The sequence below is a fragment of the Amphibalanus amphitrite genome, unplaced genomic scaffold (genome assembly GCF_019059575.1).
Source record: "Amphibalanus amphitrite isolate SeventyFive unplaced genomic scaffold, NRLGWU_Aamphi_draft 000012F_arrow, whole genome shotgun sequence".
Taxonomy (NCBI): Eukaryota; Metazoa; Arthropoda; class Thecostraca; order Balanomorpha; family Balanidae; genus Amphibalanus; species Amphibalanus amphitrite.
The window spans coordinates 1,250,638-1,269,032 of NW_024881508.1; the positions used below are offsets into that span (position 1 = coordinate 1,250,638).

The 18,395-nt window shown below is 47.2% G+C and overlaps 2 protein-coding genes across 4 annotated transcripts; one reads left to right on the top strand and one right to left on the bottom strand.

Annotated features, from left to right (window-relative positions):
* The first annotated feature begins 10,586 nt into the window (after window positions 1–10,586).
* LOC122383182 (translation initiation factor IF-2-like) lies at window positions 10,587–16,310 on the top strand. 3 transcript variants are annotated; one of them, XM_043369347.1, is made up of 6 exons: window positions 10,587–10,821; window positions 12,348–12,481; window positions 13,506–13,656; window positions 14,203–14,272; window positions 14,616–14,673; window positions 15,089–16,310. In XM_043369347.1, the coding sequence occupies exons 1-6, from the start codon at window positions 10,817–10,819 to the stop codon at window positions 15,682–15,684; spliced, it is 1,014 nt and encodes a 337-aa protein (XP_043225282.1). In that variant the 5' UTR covers window positions 10,587–10,816; the 3' UTR covers window positions 15,685–16,310. The 3 variants fall into 3 exon arrangements, 2 of the variants coding, with proteins under 2 accessions (XP_043225282.1, XP_043225289.1); XM_043369354.1 differs by lacking the exon at window positions 10,587–10,821 and adding an exon at window positions 11,877–12,084; XR_006256800.1 differs by lacking the exon at window positions 14,203–14,272 and having other exon boundaries at window positions 10,608–10,821.
* A 317-nt stretch (window positions 16,311–16,627) lies between these two features.
* Window positions 16,628–17,815, bottom strand: LOC122383596 (protein ALP1-like). The gene has a single exon (XM_043370191.1). The coding sequence runs from the start codon at window positions 17,813–17,815 to the stop codon at window positions 16,628–16,630; it is 1,188 nt and encodes a 395-aa protein (XP_043226126.1).
* Between the last annotated feature and the right edge of the window lie 580 nt (window positions 17,816–18,395).

An 18,395-nucleotide genomic window follows, 5' to 3' on the forward strand; every position in this document is an offset into this window, starting at 1 on the left:
ACGTACATGTGTGACGTGTAACATTGTGTGCCGGCCGAGCCGTGGCCGGGCCGGAGCGGGCAGAGCCCCCGGGCATTCGACTGTCGGGCCTGGTCACTTGCGGCCACACTTTTACTAACCTCTTTTGGTTAAAGGCAATAAAAGCCAGAAGGAACATCTTCTTTTAAAACACAACGCGAGAATTCAGGTTATATTTCTTTCTTTTTTTTTTACTATCACGAGCGCAAGGTTACAATCGGCCTTGGAGGCCATTGGTGTTAAAAATCGTCTACGCAAAAACGAACGTGGCGCGTTAGAGTTTTCAGGCTTGAATTCTCGTGACCGTGAGCGCCTGCTAAATTTACTTTGCCAAGACCCTTTGGCTATAGGTACCTGGTGTCATTCGTGCGAAACAGATTCAGGCTCTGCATCGAAAGTTTCGGTCATGCTATGACCTCCTGAAAAATTATTCTGACCCTGAAGAAATCCGTGTCACGACGCATGCTTTCATTACTATGTTTTGTGCCCTGTACCAAAAGATTGCCGTCACCCCGTATATTCACATCCTGTCCCACCACTGTCATGAACTTGTTCGGCTGCATGGATGCTTAGGAAAATTTAACCAGCAAAGTGTGGAAAAGGCAAACGATCTAGCGAAAACTTCCTATTATCGCAATAGCAACTTCAATCACGGCCCACTCCAAGTGCTTCAAAAAGCAAACCGGCTGTTGTTCTTCAAAACCGGAGGTGCGGCATCCAGCATGGGTCAAGAGGCATGCGAGCCATTAGGCTCGTCGGAGGACGCGGTCCGGTCGTTGGAGGAGACGGCCCGGTCGGTTACCGACAATTGAAGGTACGGCTTTGTTGGTGGCATTGCTCACCTTGAATACGGTAACTGTGAGTGAAAAACTGAAAAAGCGTAAAACATGTCTTTGGCACCAGTCAAATTTGTACCAAAATATTAAGAACGTACAGGTCTCGCAGGTTTTAGCGGTAGGTCGCTCGGCGAGCGGGAGGGCAACCAGTTCCGCCTCTGTATCGGTGACCATTTGCTCCGCCCAGTTACTCGCGAGCGCGTACTACGGCACATAGTAAAGTGGGGAGGGAAGGGTTAGAGTGCCAGCCTGCGTAGAGGCTAAAACCGGTTTCTATCGCCTGGGCCGGCGACACGGCATGCCGTCAGGGGACGGGGAAAGGTCAGAGGTCACTCACAATGTCCAGTACCGCGTCCCGTCCTCTCTGCCTGCTGACCAGCACACGACTTCGGCCGTTGGCCAATCGGCATTGAACGGTCGAGGCCACCCGTAGCCAGCGGGCGGGGTGAGCCGGCAGCGTGCCGATTCATAGGTAGTCGTCCAAAGTTTTAGCGGAAGCCGGGAGACGACTGTAATGTTATTTCTTGGGATTCTGTCATTTAACCCGCGCCCCGTTATGGTCTCCCGAGCATCGGTCCCATGGGGGGAGCATTTTGCCCCCCCCCCCCAAGATCTCGAGAACCACGCAAAATAACGACAAGCAGCAAACGGTGTTGGATGGCCCCAACGAGGAAATACATTTTGGCTCAATTTCATTGACCTAGGTCAAACCGATGACGTCACAGTTCAGGTCAAATGTCGAATTTTCACCGTTTACAGGCATTACAAGAAATGTGTTGTAAAATCGAGTAAAATGCATGCCATTCATCGATAAGGAATCGATGAATAACAATTATTTTCGATGGGGAATTGTTCGTCAAACACATATTTTACTATTTGGGGTCACTGATACCAGGTCAGGTCACAGAGGCCAGGTCACTGACAGTCACAATATGAAGATAACTATTATGTGATGCATGTTGTCTGGTCCATTTTACATGACAAATTCGATTATGTGGGTCAGGCAACCCTTGGGGGCCAGTTTGGGTTATGTTCTGGTGAAGGTCAGGTAAAGGTCAGGTCAAATCAGGTCAAATTTCTAATTTGACATTTTTGCTTAAAAAGGGTATCGTTTCGATGCAGCTCGTCACGGAGAGTCTAATGCTGGTCTTTGTTTTGCGCTACGTAGTCTAGAATTGTTACAAATTGAGTTAAAAATAGACGTCATCAATTTTGAACAGTTTTTCGCTATAACTTGGCCAAAAAAAGGAGGCACCGATCTACAATTTGTTATGTAGATCACCGAGAACAGGGACTATCATATATATTCCGTTTTTTAAACTCGATTTTTTTTTAAATTTTATAACAGACCAATTTTTCAATTTGGGGGTCAAAAGCTCAAAAGTTTTAAAATCCCAGATAGCGGTTTTGTAGCGCCGTTTTTTCTCTGCACGACCAGATATAGAGCTTCGAAATTGCTTGTTAACTGTAGCTTTTATCATGTGAGCGTTTCAAGATTTAATGTTTTTTGCTCATTTTTGCTCGAACATGACCTCAGTTTGACCTCAATAACCCCTGACCTTGGGTAACCTAAGACTTGAAGTTTTGTGTGAAGGTGTCAAATTGATGCCCGGGTAGCTATTGAAAATTTGGCGGGGCTGCGCGCCGCCGTTTTCTTGCTATTCAGGAAAATACACGCTATATTGCGCTATATTGCCCAACCCCCAACGGGGCGAGGGTTAACCGTGACCTGCTGAGGCTGGAGGTCGTTTCACAACAAAGTTTTGCTTTCTGCCGCACTATATTTCCAAAACTTTGTCACAAAACTGACCAAGAAATATGTTGCATGAATGCAATCGCAGCATTATTAAAAAGGAAACTAGGCGTAAAAGTTTAAAGGTAGTGTGCCAGCTTTCTTGGACCGTATGGAGTTAATGGCCCAGATAAGGAGAACCGGATTTTTAGAACTTATCCATACCTTCAAAACTCATGGAAACGTCTTAAATTCTTCAAATTTTGAGTACCCCAGTGCGAAATTCGCCCCGACGGGTTGTCGGTCGTACCCCAACCACATTTCACACCACTATGAACAATAAATGCACACACTGAAATCGCTATTACCGATATGCTCATCCAATCAAGTTTCGATAAACCCGTTCATCATCAGCTCCTGCGGTTTCGAACACGCCTGTTAGGTGGTGCGGTAGACCACGCCCAAAGCCAGGGCCCCGGTAACGTGAGGTAGCCGAGTCAGGGCAGCGTGCGCTGACCCAAGCCGGAGCCTCGCGTCCTCCCGGTGTCATGTGATAGCCCGGGGCTGCCCGCGGGGATGCGGTAGACCGCGCCCAAAGCTGCGGCCCCGGCTTGGGTCAGCGCACGCTGCCCCGACTCGGCTACCTCACGTTACCGGGGCCCTGGCTTTGGGCGCGGCTTCTGCTCATACTTTGTGGTGCGGTGGTGGTGCGTCGGGCTGCGCGCTCTGACTTCGGCCAAGAAAAATGCGTCAGCTGATCATTGTCATTTCTGCCACTTGCGTGTGGTGAAAAGGGGTCATAACTTATAAGACGGCTTTTTAATATCAATTATTTTACATAAAATCATATTTCAAACCATAAATAATGTTCGACAGCCAAATAAAAGAAACAATACCAATACGGGCTTACAGTTTAAGGCTCGACATTGTGTTGTCTACGATTAGACAGCTGATAACTCATTCCCGTACGTCGTATGGTCGTAACACTATAATGACCTTTGCTTATTGTCACAAGTGCGCCGCATTCGCGATTGTTGCCCGACGCCTGTTTGCAGGTGAGCCCACTACAGTTGTTATACATATCTAAAAACCGATAAACTTTTAGGCGAAAAAGGCACTATTCCAGGCCCATTTTTGATTTTTTTTTGCGATATTAGGTAAAAACAGAAGCTTCTTATCCTAGGAAAAATAAAATGGGAAATCTTTCAAAGGTGGCACACTACCTTTAAGTACCATCACTGTATGCTGATTTTTTGCGTTATTTTTAGAACAAAATGGATGTAAGCCACTAAAAAAGCAAAACATAACATTGTTTATATAGGAATATGCCATAACTCGCACCCATATCGTCGTTTTCGCAGGCGCTAACGTTTGGGCGGGGATGGATCAGACCTCACAGTTGATCGGCTTTTGATCAAACCAGAGCTTCTTGAAAAGAAGGAGCATGTTGCACGTGACGAGAGGAAGCCGATGATACACAATTTATAGATTATACATATAGGCCAATCGTTGATCATAGGTCATACGCTGACCTTCCAAGTCAGTTTAATGACCCAATAGTCGGAAGGGTCTAGACCTGCCTAGAAGTTTTTGCCGTTTGTCGTGAGCGAGAGAGAGAGAGAGAGAGAGAGAGAGAGAGGGAGAGAGGGAGAGAGGGAGAGAGAGGGAGAGAGGGAGAGAGAGAGAGGGGGGGGGGATTATGCGAAGTCAGTAGCGGCGGAACACCTTCAATTGGGGAGGGGGGGGGGCACTACCGACTTTTTGTCCCATTCTTTCCATGCAACGTCCAGGGGCTTATGTTAAAATGCCAAAATCAAAGGGGGGCACGGTGCCCCGGTGCCGTTTCCGTTACGCCGCCTATGTGCGAAGTGCTCCATAGGATGACCAGAGCTGGCCTCCCGACGAGACAGACACAGAGACAGAGACAGAGAGACGCAGAGAGCGAGAAAGAGCGAGAGCGAGAGCGAGAGAGAGAGAGAGAGAAAAAAATAGCCTTTTTAGAAAACGGTCGGTATAGGTATTAACCCGCGCCCTGGTGTGGGTCTGAGCCACCTTCGCCCTGGTGGGGGGGGGGCCAAAATGACCCCCCCCGTCTAACTCGAAAACGAAGAGGGCTAGGAAGACGCGGAAAAAAGCAAACGAAAGCCCATAACAAGTACGTTCGAAAGTATTTCGGTCATTTTTTCGCTAAGGTCAATATTGAGGTCGCTAGAGGTCATCATAGGTCAAATTTCAGTGTTTTCGGTGTTGCCGGACATATTCCGCTGTAGCTCGGAAACTAGAAGAGCTAGAGAGCCGCGGAAAAAAGCAATCGATAGCTCTTTTCAAGCTCTTTCGCCAAGGTTCGTCAGATTTGACCTCAGCTCAACGGTTTGGCCTACAGAGGTCATGCAAGGTCAACTTGGCAAATTTCGTTGAAAATGTTTTTAACTATAGCATGCATTCACGAGAAAATAGAGAAACGATTCATGCACCATCGTGCTTGGCTCGTCGAGACGCGTCGAATGATATATAGTTTGACCTCGAAAGGTCATTTTGAAAATTTGACCTCAGGTCAAGGTCATGACCTTACCGAAATAGGTCATGCTGCATATCATTCGATCCGCATTGACGAGACAAACACGATAAACGTCGAACGGAGTCTCTATCTCTATTCAATAACAAGTAAGTGCAGAAAAACCGCTGGTGACCTCTGGTGACCAGGGAGATGACCTAGCGTGACCTCAGCGAGGTCACAAGCAACTGGTTTCACATGGGCTGTGATTTGCTGACCCAAGACACTTCAATAACGAAATATAGGAACAATCACGCCCGATTTAGCTGAAAAACAACTACTTTTCGATTCTCCCATTGACTTATAATGGGGAGCAGCGATGACCTGACCTGACCTTAGGTCACATTTATAAAAAAATCCGAGATAGCCATTTTGTAGAGCTGGGTGACATCTTCAAGTGCTGTAAATTTTACATCGATCGGATAAAAGCTGTGCCTTTGAGAGAGCTTTGAACTTTTTTAGAGGTGGTGTCAGTTTTGGTGACCTTGTGACCTGACCTGACCTGACCCGAACCCCCCAAAAAAGGACATGATGTAAAAATGTTGAATAAACAGCTATACAAAGTTTCAGGGCGCTAACTCAAGTGGTTTCTGAGTTATCGCTGAAAAACCACAGGGGGGGGGGGCAAAATGCCCCCCCCCCCACCAGGGCGAAGGTTAAGCGACAATGCACGGATTCAAAATGAACGTTAATCCTTCTCACAGCTAGCCTGCCCAACGTGTTTCCACTTCCATCGCTAGTGACCGCGCCTTTAGGCCATGTGACCGGAAACCGGCAGCTAAACAGCAGATATTCTAGGGGCGCGGAAAGCTTGAAGATTGGCTGTGCTACAATGCTATTCCTAGTGGTTTTGATGCTTTTAAACCTGGCTAGATTGGCTCCATACGCTCCGCAGATCGGCAAATTTGTAGTTAAGCAGCCCTGAAGGCACCGGCCAAGTTCCACCGCTGGCCCCGGCCAAATAAGACACAAGGGACCAAACACAATTTCACATGTTGGAACGTTTCTAATCTTAAGTCTAGAAACGAACGGTTAATAAGACATGACACGCCGAATTCTGGCCTATAATGGGCTCTAGAAACTGGTCACAGACCAGAGGTCATTTTGGTCAGGTTCATGAAATTTTCAGGGTAGGTGTGAGCTTTCAATTGCAGATGGCCTGAAATCCAAACTTATCCTGACTCCTGACCGCATGGGCATTTATTTACTTATGGGGAGAAAAATAACTTACGGCACAGAAAGCTTCGCTGCTATCCGCCACTATTTACACGAGTTATTCAGGAAAAACCAAGGAGAGGGGTTCATTTTATCACCCCTAATAAAAAGTAGGGTTTCCATTAAAAGTAAACGGTAACATCGATAAATAACATCTGTATGTTTCTCAATTCAATATGGTGAGTTCTTTCGTAAGTTTAATAAATGCATATTAGGTAATCAATATTGTAAGTTGACATTGCCACGAAATTTCCATTCTACTTTATCCCGTTCGTTCTAGCCCCTCTCGCCTGCCCCCCCCCCCCCACACCACCACCACTACCACCAAACAGGCTGAGTTGGCTGAGGCGAGGCTGGCTGAGGCGAGCGCCTCCCCTCCCTTCATGCCAAACAGCGCCTGGCTGTCGTGACCTCTGGCCTCACCGCCCGAAGGCTCGCCCGCTGTCCAAGGACGCCCTTCGCGGGCCGCAGTGATAGCCTCTGCCGAGTCCCGCCTCTATCCACCGTTCACCACGCGCTGGATTCATTCATGCCTCTGTGTTTCAGCGCCCTACCCGTTGGGTGGCGCCACTGTAGTCATAGGCGACTGTAGGGAAGCCGCGGTCAGAATGCCCCAAACGGCGAATTTTGAGGTTTTCTTTTAATTTCTCCGAAACTAGCCGGCATACGGTCAAACCTTTTTCCATGCTCATGGGAGGGAGCCATACGAATAAATCGGTCACATCTTCAAGCCTACAAAGCGGAAGACGAAAAAGCTATAGCCGGAAAGACAAAACCTACGCTTAAAACCCGCGGGGCCTGTACATTGTCTTACTACAAAGTAAGTTATATTTAATGTCAGGAACGTATATTGCCTTACTACAAAGTAAGTTATATCTAATGCCAGGTGCCAGTGTATACCTGTTTTCGAGTGACTACGGGGAAGGTCCCAACTAAACATTGTGTGAAAAATTAATGAAGTGTTTTTGTGGAACTCTCCAGAGTATGATGCGTTATATCTGTAATATCCGAAGTGCTAATATTTTGTCTCGCCCCTATGTTGCAGCGCCAAGCCTTTGATCGGAGGGCGCATTGGCTGCAGGCTGTGGCGTCTGGAACGTCCCAGCGCTGCTCGGAAGACGCGTTGGCATGGTGCCGTGAAGACATTCCAGCCTTGGCCGCAGAAGGCGGTGGTGGCGGGCACGGTTCGTCGGAAGGTCATCTCAGGCTCAAAAGAAACGATATATACCATTCGAAAGCTTACGGTGAGCTGAATCCAAAAATGTATTTTTTATCAAAATCGATCGATGGCCTTTTTTGAAAATTGCGTTTTTCTAAAAACTTAATAATCTTTTATTCAACGGGCTGTCCCGGACATTCTTGAAAACATAAACATGTATTTTTGAGTTCCAGTGAAAGCTGAACGCCAAAAGAACAATATTTAGCGAAGCAATATTTCCAAACATTAATATGCGTCTCCCACAGCCAAAAATAAGGCGCAATCACAGAGCTCAGTGTCACGATGGACCAAAGTCAGCCACACAGAAGCGTGAAATGACCCTTATCGACTCGCAGACCCGGCGCTCTCGGCCCGCCTGACCGGCCACGGAAAGAACGTTCGGCTCTCGTTCTACTAAACAAATGTCAAAGTTGTCAGTTTAACTGTCCACATCGCTATTAAAGCTATTCAGGATACCTGTGAAGAAAATTCATTGTTCTGTCATCTTCACATCATGCATTAATTTGCATCTGTTTATGTCTACTTTGCTCAATTGAGCTTGGTATCATGCCCATATAAGGAAAATTGGACGCGCTGAAATGTCAGAGGCTGCACCGGCCTCAGCTCGGGTGGAGTGGGGGTAGCGCCCGGCGGGGCAGGGTAACCTTTGACCGGTCGCACGGCCGAGCAGCTGTCACCAGTACAGCCTCTGACAGTGAAACCCCGCTCACTTCCCCTGCGCGGGCACTGATCGCAGCTGGATGGAACAAAACATGTATAAGAAAAATGTAAATTAAAGCATGTTGTAAATCAAGCAGAACAATGAATTTTCTTCACAGGTATCATGAGTAACTTTAATAGCGATGTGGACAGTTAAAGTGGCAAATATTACATTTGTTTAGTAGAACGAGAGCCGAACGTTCTTTCCGTGGCCGGTCAGGCGGGCCGAGAGCGCCGGGTCTGCGAGTCGATAAGGGTCATTTCACGCTTCTGTGTGGCTGACTTTGGTCCATCGTGACACTGAGCTCCGTGATTGCGCCTTATTTTCGGCTGTGGGAGACGCATATTAATGTTTGGAAATATTGCTTCGCTAAATATTGTTCTTTTGGCGTTCAGCTTTCACTGGAACTCAAAAATACATGTTTATGTTTTCAAGAATGTCCGGGACAGCCCGTTGAATAAAAGATTATTAAGTTTTTACAAAAACGCAATTTTCAAAAAAGGCCATCGATCGATTTTGATAAAAAATACATTTTTGGATTCAGCTCACCGTCAGCTTTCGAATGGTATATACCGTTTCTTTTGAGCCTGAGATGACCTTCCGACGAACCGTGCGGGAAGCGGACACCACGGGGCGGTGACCAGCGTGTACAGAATGTGTGCATGTGTAAATACATTTGATACAGGTTATGTGTTGAGATGCTTTGTGTTTTATTCCGTTCCTACAAATACGCCCCCCCCCCTCCCCTCCATCAACTGCATTCATAAGGGTTGCCAAGTATGGTATATTGCGCTGCGTTATTTCTTCATTTCTTCTTTCTTTCGATTTTTTTTTTTGCGATACGGTGGGTTTACGGTTACAGTTTTCAGATTTTTTTATAATTGAAACAAAAATATTCAATGGGTACCTATTATAATTTATAATACTAAATAAAAGATGAGTACGTTGGGGACGGGGTACTTCGAACCTGAGTTTTTCAGTTTTCTGAAACACTCCACTGTGCTTTAAAAAAGAATTGTTTAGATAAAATTTACATGATATATTCAATGCCTTACAAGATAGCGGGCGGGCTATGGCACAGGCCATAGCCCGTCTCAGGCCAGTCTCAGCAGCGTTTTAGGTGTGTGTGACTTGTGAGGCAAGTAGGCAATTATCTAAGTAGTGTGAGAGTGGACGGCCGGGTTCTTCACCACGGGTTGGACCGTTGAGGGATGAATTCATGGCTGCCTATTCAGTCTTTTGCTCCCTAATTGGTTAATTAGAACCAAGACTGGCAATCATCTGTGGGTCACATCGGCTTAGGAGTGAAGCCTCTGCCATTTCTGCAGGATCAGCCGTTGTGTGCCCGAATAAGATGCAGTATTAACCCTCGCCCGTATAGGGGGGGGTCGAACGGACCCCCCCCCCATGGTTTTTCGCGAATAACTCGCGTAAAAAGCGGCCGATCGCGACGAAACTTTCAGTACCATCGCGTTAATCAATTTTACACCTACCCTGAAAATTTCATGACCCTGACCCCAATGACCTTTGACCTGTGACCTACTTTTCGAGACCATGTTTGGCCGGAATCGCGATTCGGCGTATGTCGGCTCGCATTAGCCGCGCGTTTGCAGACTTTTCTTGGTTTCAAGCGTTCAAACATGTGATATGATGTTGCCCCCATGCATTAGGGTGGGTGTCAAGGTCACCTGAAGGTCAGGTCAGGTCATTGACCTTTGGTGACCTCGGTTCACTTTTTCGAGTTTTACATGTTTCTAGGCCAGTTTTTGGAGCTGAATTCGAATTTAGCAACCATATGAACGTTTACGAAGTAGTTTTGTACCTTCGTAACATGTTACGAAGCTGTCAGAGGCGGTTGACACCTACTAGGAATACCCGGCAGGACCCCTACTGGTTGACCTGACCTGACCTGACCCGACCTGGACTAAATTCATAAAGACATCATCTGTGATCAAAACTAACATGATATTCGTGATCAGCGCCCTGAAAAACCCCATAGCAGCCACACTTTACGACGTTCTAACAGGTCCCGATTTTCCCGATTTTTGGGTCATTGACCTGACCTGCAAGGTCAACCAATGACCTAGGATCTTAAAATTAGGTATCATCGGCTTCCTCTCGTCACGGGCAACACGCTCGTTTTTTCCGCGAAGCTCTAGCTCGATCAGGGGCGAAACGGCAAGGGGGGGGGTCCAACGGACCCCCCCTTATACGTTCGCGGCTGGAAAAACACCAATACGGGCGAGGGTTAAGGTCGCCGTCCACTGCACTTTTATCCGCCGAAAATAAGCGCTTATTGGCAGAATTTACTACAGAGGCAATGGTAGGAGCAGAATCTGTAGACGCCGAAACGGCCCAGCCGCCGACAACGTCTTTCGGCATGTTTATCTTTTCATCGCTTACTTTACGCTCTTAATTTAGTGGCGGAAAAGTTGAATCGTGGGAGCTTTTTCTGCCGCTGTTGACGCCGACTGCGCAAGATTCGAGACCATACTATTATCTTTTGCGGTGAATAAAGACGGCGGCATCGGGATTTCTTGAAATGAAGTGAGTATATTTTATATATTGATATAGCAACAACCTGTAAAAACCCAATTGAGGTTTATTTTCATGCTATAAAGGGGAAAAATCATTGTGCAAGGATTTTCTATTCATCCTCCGCAACGACATCTCAGCATTTTTTCGAATTATTTGTGTCTTGTAGACTTTCAAATGATAGCATTTTGTTGACAATTTTATTATATGCATGACATAAACCAGGGGTGGAGATCTGTCAAAATTTCAAGGGGTTCCAGGCTGGGCAGATGGAGGCGGGCTGGATGCAGTACCATTGACTTACATAGCAGTAATTTGTTTTCAGGGGGGGGGGGTCCTGACCCCCCGACCCCCCCCCCCCCCCGAGATCTCCACCTCTGACATAAACTCATCATGGGCGTGGTATGCTGTAGGTACTTATTCCTTGGTAGGTGGCAGGCTGATTTTGAATCATAGATCATCTCAAATAAATTCACAATATTCCAGACGCAGGCAGCCTTCTGCTGGGTTCCACTCAAAGGTGCCACTGAATGTTGATATACCTATTTCTGAATGGAACTTGGGATAGGTAGTCTGGGATGAGACTGTAGGTATCTAATCCACTCCAGATCTGGTATGTCCAAGTAGATTATTTCCCCAAATTTATTTATGTCGGCATGGGCATTCCTTCGTTATCAAATTTGCATTGATCCATATCCATTTCTGTAGCACATTTGAATAAAAGTAAAGTAATAAAATGTGTTTCTTAACAACTGTGAGTCTGCCAACCTGGAAAAACACGTTATGCCGAATATGTCCAGCGTAGTGGCAGGATTGTGCCAAAAATTTCAGTGCACGTCCATCTTAACTTCGCATGCACCAAGGTCAGCACATGGTGGCTGCTGAAATTTTCGGCGCAGCCTGTGACTGGCAAGTTACATGGCAGTTTCATTGCCAGTCATATTTTAGGTTGAGTGATTGTGTATCAGAGGTTCAGCATTTTGCCTGAAGCCAAAGATGACCACTCTAGGTATTTTTTTTTTTAACATTACAGACCAGTGTCCCAAAAATGTATTTTGGTGTGAGTGTCAGAGGGGAAAATTCTTCACCTAAAAGGAAATGAGATTGGAAAATTGCCGGTCAGATAATGGGTCCAAAAAAGGTGGGAAAGAGACCAAGAGCATAAAATGATGTACAAGTGTATTAGAATGTAGGTCTATGATATAAAGCGAACACCTGACGCAAATATTTAATCTAAGAAAATTGGGAGTGCAAAATTGCTCCTAGAAATTGGAGGTAAGAGTGAAAATGGGTTTCATTTCGGTGTCATTTGCCACCCAAATCGACAAATTTTGGGACACTATCATTACCAAAATCTTTCCCAAGGTAATGTCATTTTTAAATGCTGGTATTTCGATGACGTGTGTGTGTGGGGGGGGGGGGGATCTTAGATTTCTCAAGCTCAAAGATTTCTCAGACTTGCCTCCAACTTATAACAACATCTGTCAAAAATTATCCCACTGCTGTTGCTCTGACATCTTCCTTTTCTGTCACGATAGGCCCGGAGACAGCCAGCTGGTCGAAGCTGTTCGTAAGCGGGAGGCACTTTGGAATGTGCGGCAGGCAGCATATCACCAGCGCAAGCACAAGCTGCGGCTATGGGCGGAGGTGGCGGCAGAGACCGGACGAAATGGTGAGCATTTCTGAAATGCATTTTTACATTGACTTTGTTTTGGGCGTATAATGGTCGTTTCACAAGACGATCTATACAGGTCTGGAGACATCAATGAGCTCGCCTAGCCACCACCCCACTGACATCTGGCGGAGCTTGTAGACACCAACCGATAGAGGGCAACACCAGCGGCCCCACCATGCGTAAACGCACGCACGTCACACAGCATGAAGTCGGCGGCGCCATACATAGGCGGAGCCTTTGTATGGCGGTACCGTAGATCAGTTGGTAGAGCGTTGGACTTCGTGTGGCGAGAGCACGCGTGCCCGGTTATAACAGTTCGGGTTCGAAGCGCGACGGGCGCTTGATATTTATGGGCCTACTGACAGGTATGGTTGCGGTTGGTGGCAGGCCGTAGCCAGGTCACCGCAACAAGCTTCGCTTAGCGGTGGCCCTGTCCTTGTGAAACCTTCCTATCAAAAAGGTTCGGACTAAATTTATTTTAAAATAGCCTTTCTTGGGAAGTTTGTGGGGCAGAAATTCGTGTCCAATTGTTATGTTAGTTAAGGTGCAACACTGAATCTATTGTTTTCATTACAGAGATAATATTTTGCACTACAAAGACATTTCAAAGCCCCTCAATGCGAAAAAGATTGGTCTGCTAAGCAACAAATTCCTACAACTGAGCTTAAGTTGGTGGGGGCCAAACGCTTATTGGTGGGGCAAAATGGCAAGTTGGTGGGGTAGCCGCCCCACCAACTGAATAGGAAGCTCCTCCACTGGCGCCATATCTAATCCAATCACCATCTGTCTGTATGACGTCTAATCTGTTTTTTCTTCACATTTATATTAAGATTTCTGACGAACTGTCCACCATTGTTTAGACTTAATCATCATTATCATCGAAATCAAAACGCATGTATGTATGTATGTATGTATGTATGTATGTGTGTATGTATGCATGTATGTATGTACACATGTGAATGGATACCAGGATAGAGATGTAGTAAAAAATAAAGGTATACTAAATACTTCGTTTTTTCAGTTGCTGATGTAAAGTCAAGATGGAAGTCCATCCGGGACTATTTTATGAAGTGTCGGCAGGCCCCGCCGAGCGGCTCTGCTGCCAGCTCGACCACCGACGGCGCCACGCAGAGGGAGCTGAGTTTCCTCAATGATTCTGTCAAGCCAAAGCCGTGAGTTTTTTTTACTCCTACCGTTTTTCCCTTTCGTAATAGATAAATTCGTACAATGCGTGCATTTTCTGTATTGTTTATTGCCAGTTGTCAGCTTGCTTAGCTCAGATATGTAAATGGATATGAATGTATAGTTTTCTATAGTTGTAGATGTTATGTGGGACAAGAGCTGATTGTGACCCCCTCTATAAAAAGTTAATTGTTTTTAAAACGGGCTTCGCTGAGGGCTTCATAGTACAACATTTGGGTTGCAATATGTAGGTTAGATGAAATGACCTCCCCTGCTTGAATAGCTTGTTTTCGCGTCACTGTTCTGTATTGAAATTAGTTATCAATAGTTCTGTACATAACATATTTTAGTACGCAATAAGATTTGTAACGTTGGACGGAAAGTTAGATTACACGTACGGGGTGCGGTCTACTCCGTCTGGTGACGGTCGGCCAACTGAACGCCCCATCCACAATGAACTTTCCCTTTCCCCGCTGAACATTTTATCGTCCAATGCTGAATCACGCCATGCTTGCCTTATGACGGTCCTTTCACAGCGTGACAACAAACCTGACGGCGCCACATGCTGATCCTGATCCCTTATCGCTTGTAGAGGATCCTCACTTGGTAGGTTTGATGCTTTGCGCAGTCGATACGGTTTGCATGACGCGCTCTTGTAATAATGAACTTTGTGTAGTAGCGTAATCCTGTCAGGTAGCTACTTATCTTGCAATTCGTCTATTGTGGGTTGTGCAATTTAACAATCAACTGACAAGGTGAAACCTCCAATACTCCAAAACCTCCAAACTTAAAAAGCAACAACAAGAAGAGGAGGGCGTTTATGTCTAACTAACTTGTAACTATATAGTTATGTCGTTTAGGCGGAACAGGACTGAAAGTACGAGGGTACACAGATTACCGTTCTGTATACTCAGCGCCACGGTCAAAGCCATGCTAATCTCTTTTTCAGGAGAACCCTGACATAGAAGAAGAACACTCTGGTGATCCATGGCTCGTATTCTCGGAAGGTCAGTTAACAGTTTCTTACTAAGGCTATAATGTTTACGTATGTTATGCAGTATGATGGAGATACTTTTTATGTGTATTATGCATTTTTAGAGTTCTTGAGATCACAGCGAAGGTTTTATGTATGTAGGCTAGCCAAACGTACTTGATGTGTGTTGACCGTAGATCATTAAAGCATCAACAAATACCAAAGCTTGTTTCGGAAAGAAAATAGCAGGTGTGATTGATGTACTAATAGCTCTATCTAACTTGATGCTTGTTTTTACTAAAGATGAAAAATAGAATTCGAAGGTAATGCATTAAATGCCCCTTCCCACAAGAGTCGAAATTATTATGTACCTTATACACAAAAACTAGAGAAAAGCGGTCGTCGATTCCCGACTCTGCAAATGGATAATTTTTCTTCTTTCACGACAGTGGACGACGATTGGGAGCAGGACTCCGCACCCCGCGCGCCGCCTGCTGGCCCGCAGAGGGCCTCTACACCTCGGGAGCCATCTGCTGATCGCCCGCAGCAGGCCTCCGCACCCCGCACGCCGCCTGCTGATCGCGCGCAGGAGGCATCTGCTCCTCGGGCGCCGACCGCTGGTCGCCCGCAGCAGGCCTCGGCACCCCGCACGCCGCCTGCTGATCGCGCGCAGGAGGCATCTGCTCCTCGGGCGCCGACCGCTGGTCGCCCGCAGCAGGCCTCCGCACCCCGCACGCCGCCTGCTGATCGCGCGCAGGAGGCCTCTGCTCCTCGGGAGCCGACCGCTGACCGACCAGAGCAGGGCGAAGTCCAGCCCCAGAGGCCTCGCCGGCGTGCCCGTCGGGTGGCTGCCGACGAAGGGACCAGGGAGATCCTGCAGCGGGCGATTGAGCAGGTGCAGCAAGCCGTCGAGAGGCTAGAGGACGATGATGCCATCTTTGGACATTTGGTGGGTCAGGATATCAGGCAAGTGGCAACTAGAAAGAAGTCCCTTCTTAAAATCCAAATCATGCAGCTGATCCACGCTGCGGCATATGAGGAATGATATCCAGTCCTGCAACAGCTACAGGGCCCGGCATTTGTTTTGCTTTAAATCAATGCTGTTTTTAATGTGTTATAGAATCGCTAGGCTTATGTTTGATAATGTAAGCAAGCGCTTTTCTCAGGCTCATTGTTAATAAGATAATGATAAGAATCAGTAGCCTTATAATAAAGCTCAATGTATTGCCGAATATAATTAAACCAGAATGAGACGACAGTTTCGGGCGTAGCCCATTATCAAGTCTGACAATTCCGGATTTGAAATTTCAAATCCGGAATTGTCAGACTTGATAATGGGCTACGCCCGAAACTGTCGTCTCATTCTGGTTTAATTATATTCGGCAATACATTGAACTTTATTATAAGGCTACGGCTTTTCATCATTATCTTTGGTTATAGAATTGCCGTAATTATTTATTTGCACATCAATTTTGTACTTGTGTTGATTCCAATTCATTACCGTTCAAATTCATTACACGCATTGTGGTTGTATCTGATCACGCGTGGTTGTATCTGATTATTTTTTGCATATTTCGTCATGTCTTTTGCATGCTTTACATTTGTTTTATTCGGTTTGATCTTTGTAACGTAATAAATGTGGGCGATTAAAATAAACGTCTTGCATTGGAATCTCATCGTATTATATTTTTGATCGCAAGAAAAGGAATGCTGCTCTTGCATAGTCACAGATAACATGTAACAATATAGATAAAAACGTAACAAGGGCACGTAACAAGCAGTTTCAGTCGTAGCCGCCGAACAGCGAAGAGCGCCGTGCAAGGCGCCGAACAACAACAACAGGAGAACACGGCGGCTGCAGACAATCGTCGTCGTAGGACTCGCAGACGGCAGAACTTCCCCATGCCCTAGACGGCAACCACGTCCTCCTGTAGCGCCAGCAGACGTAGGTGGCGAACAGCTGCACTTGCAGCGCAGCTGACTGCAGCTCAGACAGCGTGCTCCATCTGCCATGGTACAGCGCCCTCACCGGCGAAGTAGCGCGCGAACTGATCGCGCACGTGCTCGGCAGCTCGCGTGTAGTTGTTGGCCCCGAGACGGTGGAGCGCGTCAGCCAGCCCGGCCGGGGCGGTGGCTCGATCTTGCTGGTCGAGTTCAGGCCTTCCCTGCAGTGCGACGACTTCGTCCGCGTGGAGGAAGTTGTGCAAAATGCACGTGGCGTGCACGATCTTGCAGGCGTGCTGGACGTTCACGTTCATTGGCCGACGATATATCCGCCAGGTTTGTGCGAGAATGCCGAAAGCATTTTCCACGATGCGACGAGCGCGCGAGAGGCGGTAGTTGAATACCGTGGCTCGGACTCCAAGTCTTGCCTCTGTGCGCCCGGGATACGGCCGCATGATGGCGGTGGTGAGCGGGAACGCCTCGTCGGCGACGATGACGTGCGGCATGATGGTGTTGGTCCCGGGCAGGGCTTTGGGCGGCGGCAGCTGCAGAGAGTCGTCTCGGAGGGCGGCGGCCAGGTCGCTGCGGCGGAATACGCCGCCGTCCGATTCCCTCCCGGCACTTCCCACCGACACGTACACGAATCGGTAGTCGCCGTCCACAGCGGCCAGGAGAACCGTGCTGAACGTGTGTTTGTAATTGAAATATTCGCTGCCGGTGTTGGCTGGCGCCTGCAGGACGACATGTTTTCCATCGAGAGCTGCCACACAGTTTGGGAAGTTCCACCGGTCTCGGAAGGTGGCCTCGCTCCTCTCCCATGTGTGGCGAGTAGGGGAGGCCAACACCTCCGGACCGACGGCGGTGATGATCGCGGCACACGTGTCGTAGACTATGGCGCGGACCGTCTTCTCTCCCAGGCGGTACGTGGGAGCTAGAGCCGAAAACTCCATCCCTGACGCCAGATACCGAAGGGTAACGGCCAGGCGCTGCGCGGGGTCGATGGGCTCTCTGAAGTTGGTGTGTTTTCTGGCGATGGTTGGCCCGATCTTGCTAAGAAGGAGATCGAAAGTGTCGCGGGTCATCCGGAAGTAGGTGCGGTGCCGCTCAGGGTCGTTGGTACGCAACTCTTGTACGAGGTTGAAGAATTCCCCCCGAGCTCGGCGGCGGCGGTTCACGTCAGCGACCCAGCTCTTGTGCCGACGTTTCGGACGGCACTCCTCGTCATACTCCATCATCAATAGCTCGGCTTGGGCCAAACTTAAGCCGACGTCCATTCTCGATACATAAAGTATAGAAGCAATAACAAGAAGATATATAAAGTATAAAAGCAATAACAAGAAAAGGTACTACCTGAGATGTTTTGTTTACATTTGTTTTCCTGACGGCGGTATTTGCTTCGTATGTAACCCAAGAGTATTAAGAAAAATGTCGCGTGCTTATTTTCGAAGGATTTTATTTGTTTATCTATTGCATCATGGTTTACCTGCTAAATCATTTTTTATATTTTTATTTTTTTATTTTCCTACAGAATTACTATCATTCTATGACTTCAGGTGGCTTGCGCACCCTATATTAACAAAACACTTGATACTAACATAAGCGCGTACTTTCAGCACCTCTGCCGATGCTTTTTGTGCAGTGGACGGCGTCATTTTAGGAAACGCCGAAAATACGCGCTTATCGACGATTACGCGCTTACTTTCGGCGGATGCCAATGTGCAGTGGACGGCGACCTTTAAGGTAAGTTTGTCACGGTGAGTTTTCCGTAAGTATTTGAGAGCTACAGATCCTCTGGTGGCAAAGACAAGGTTG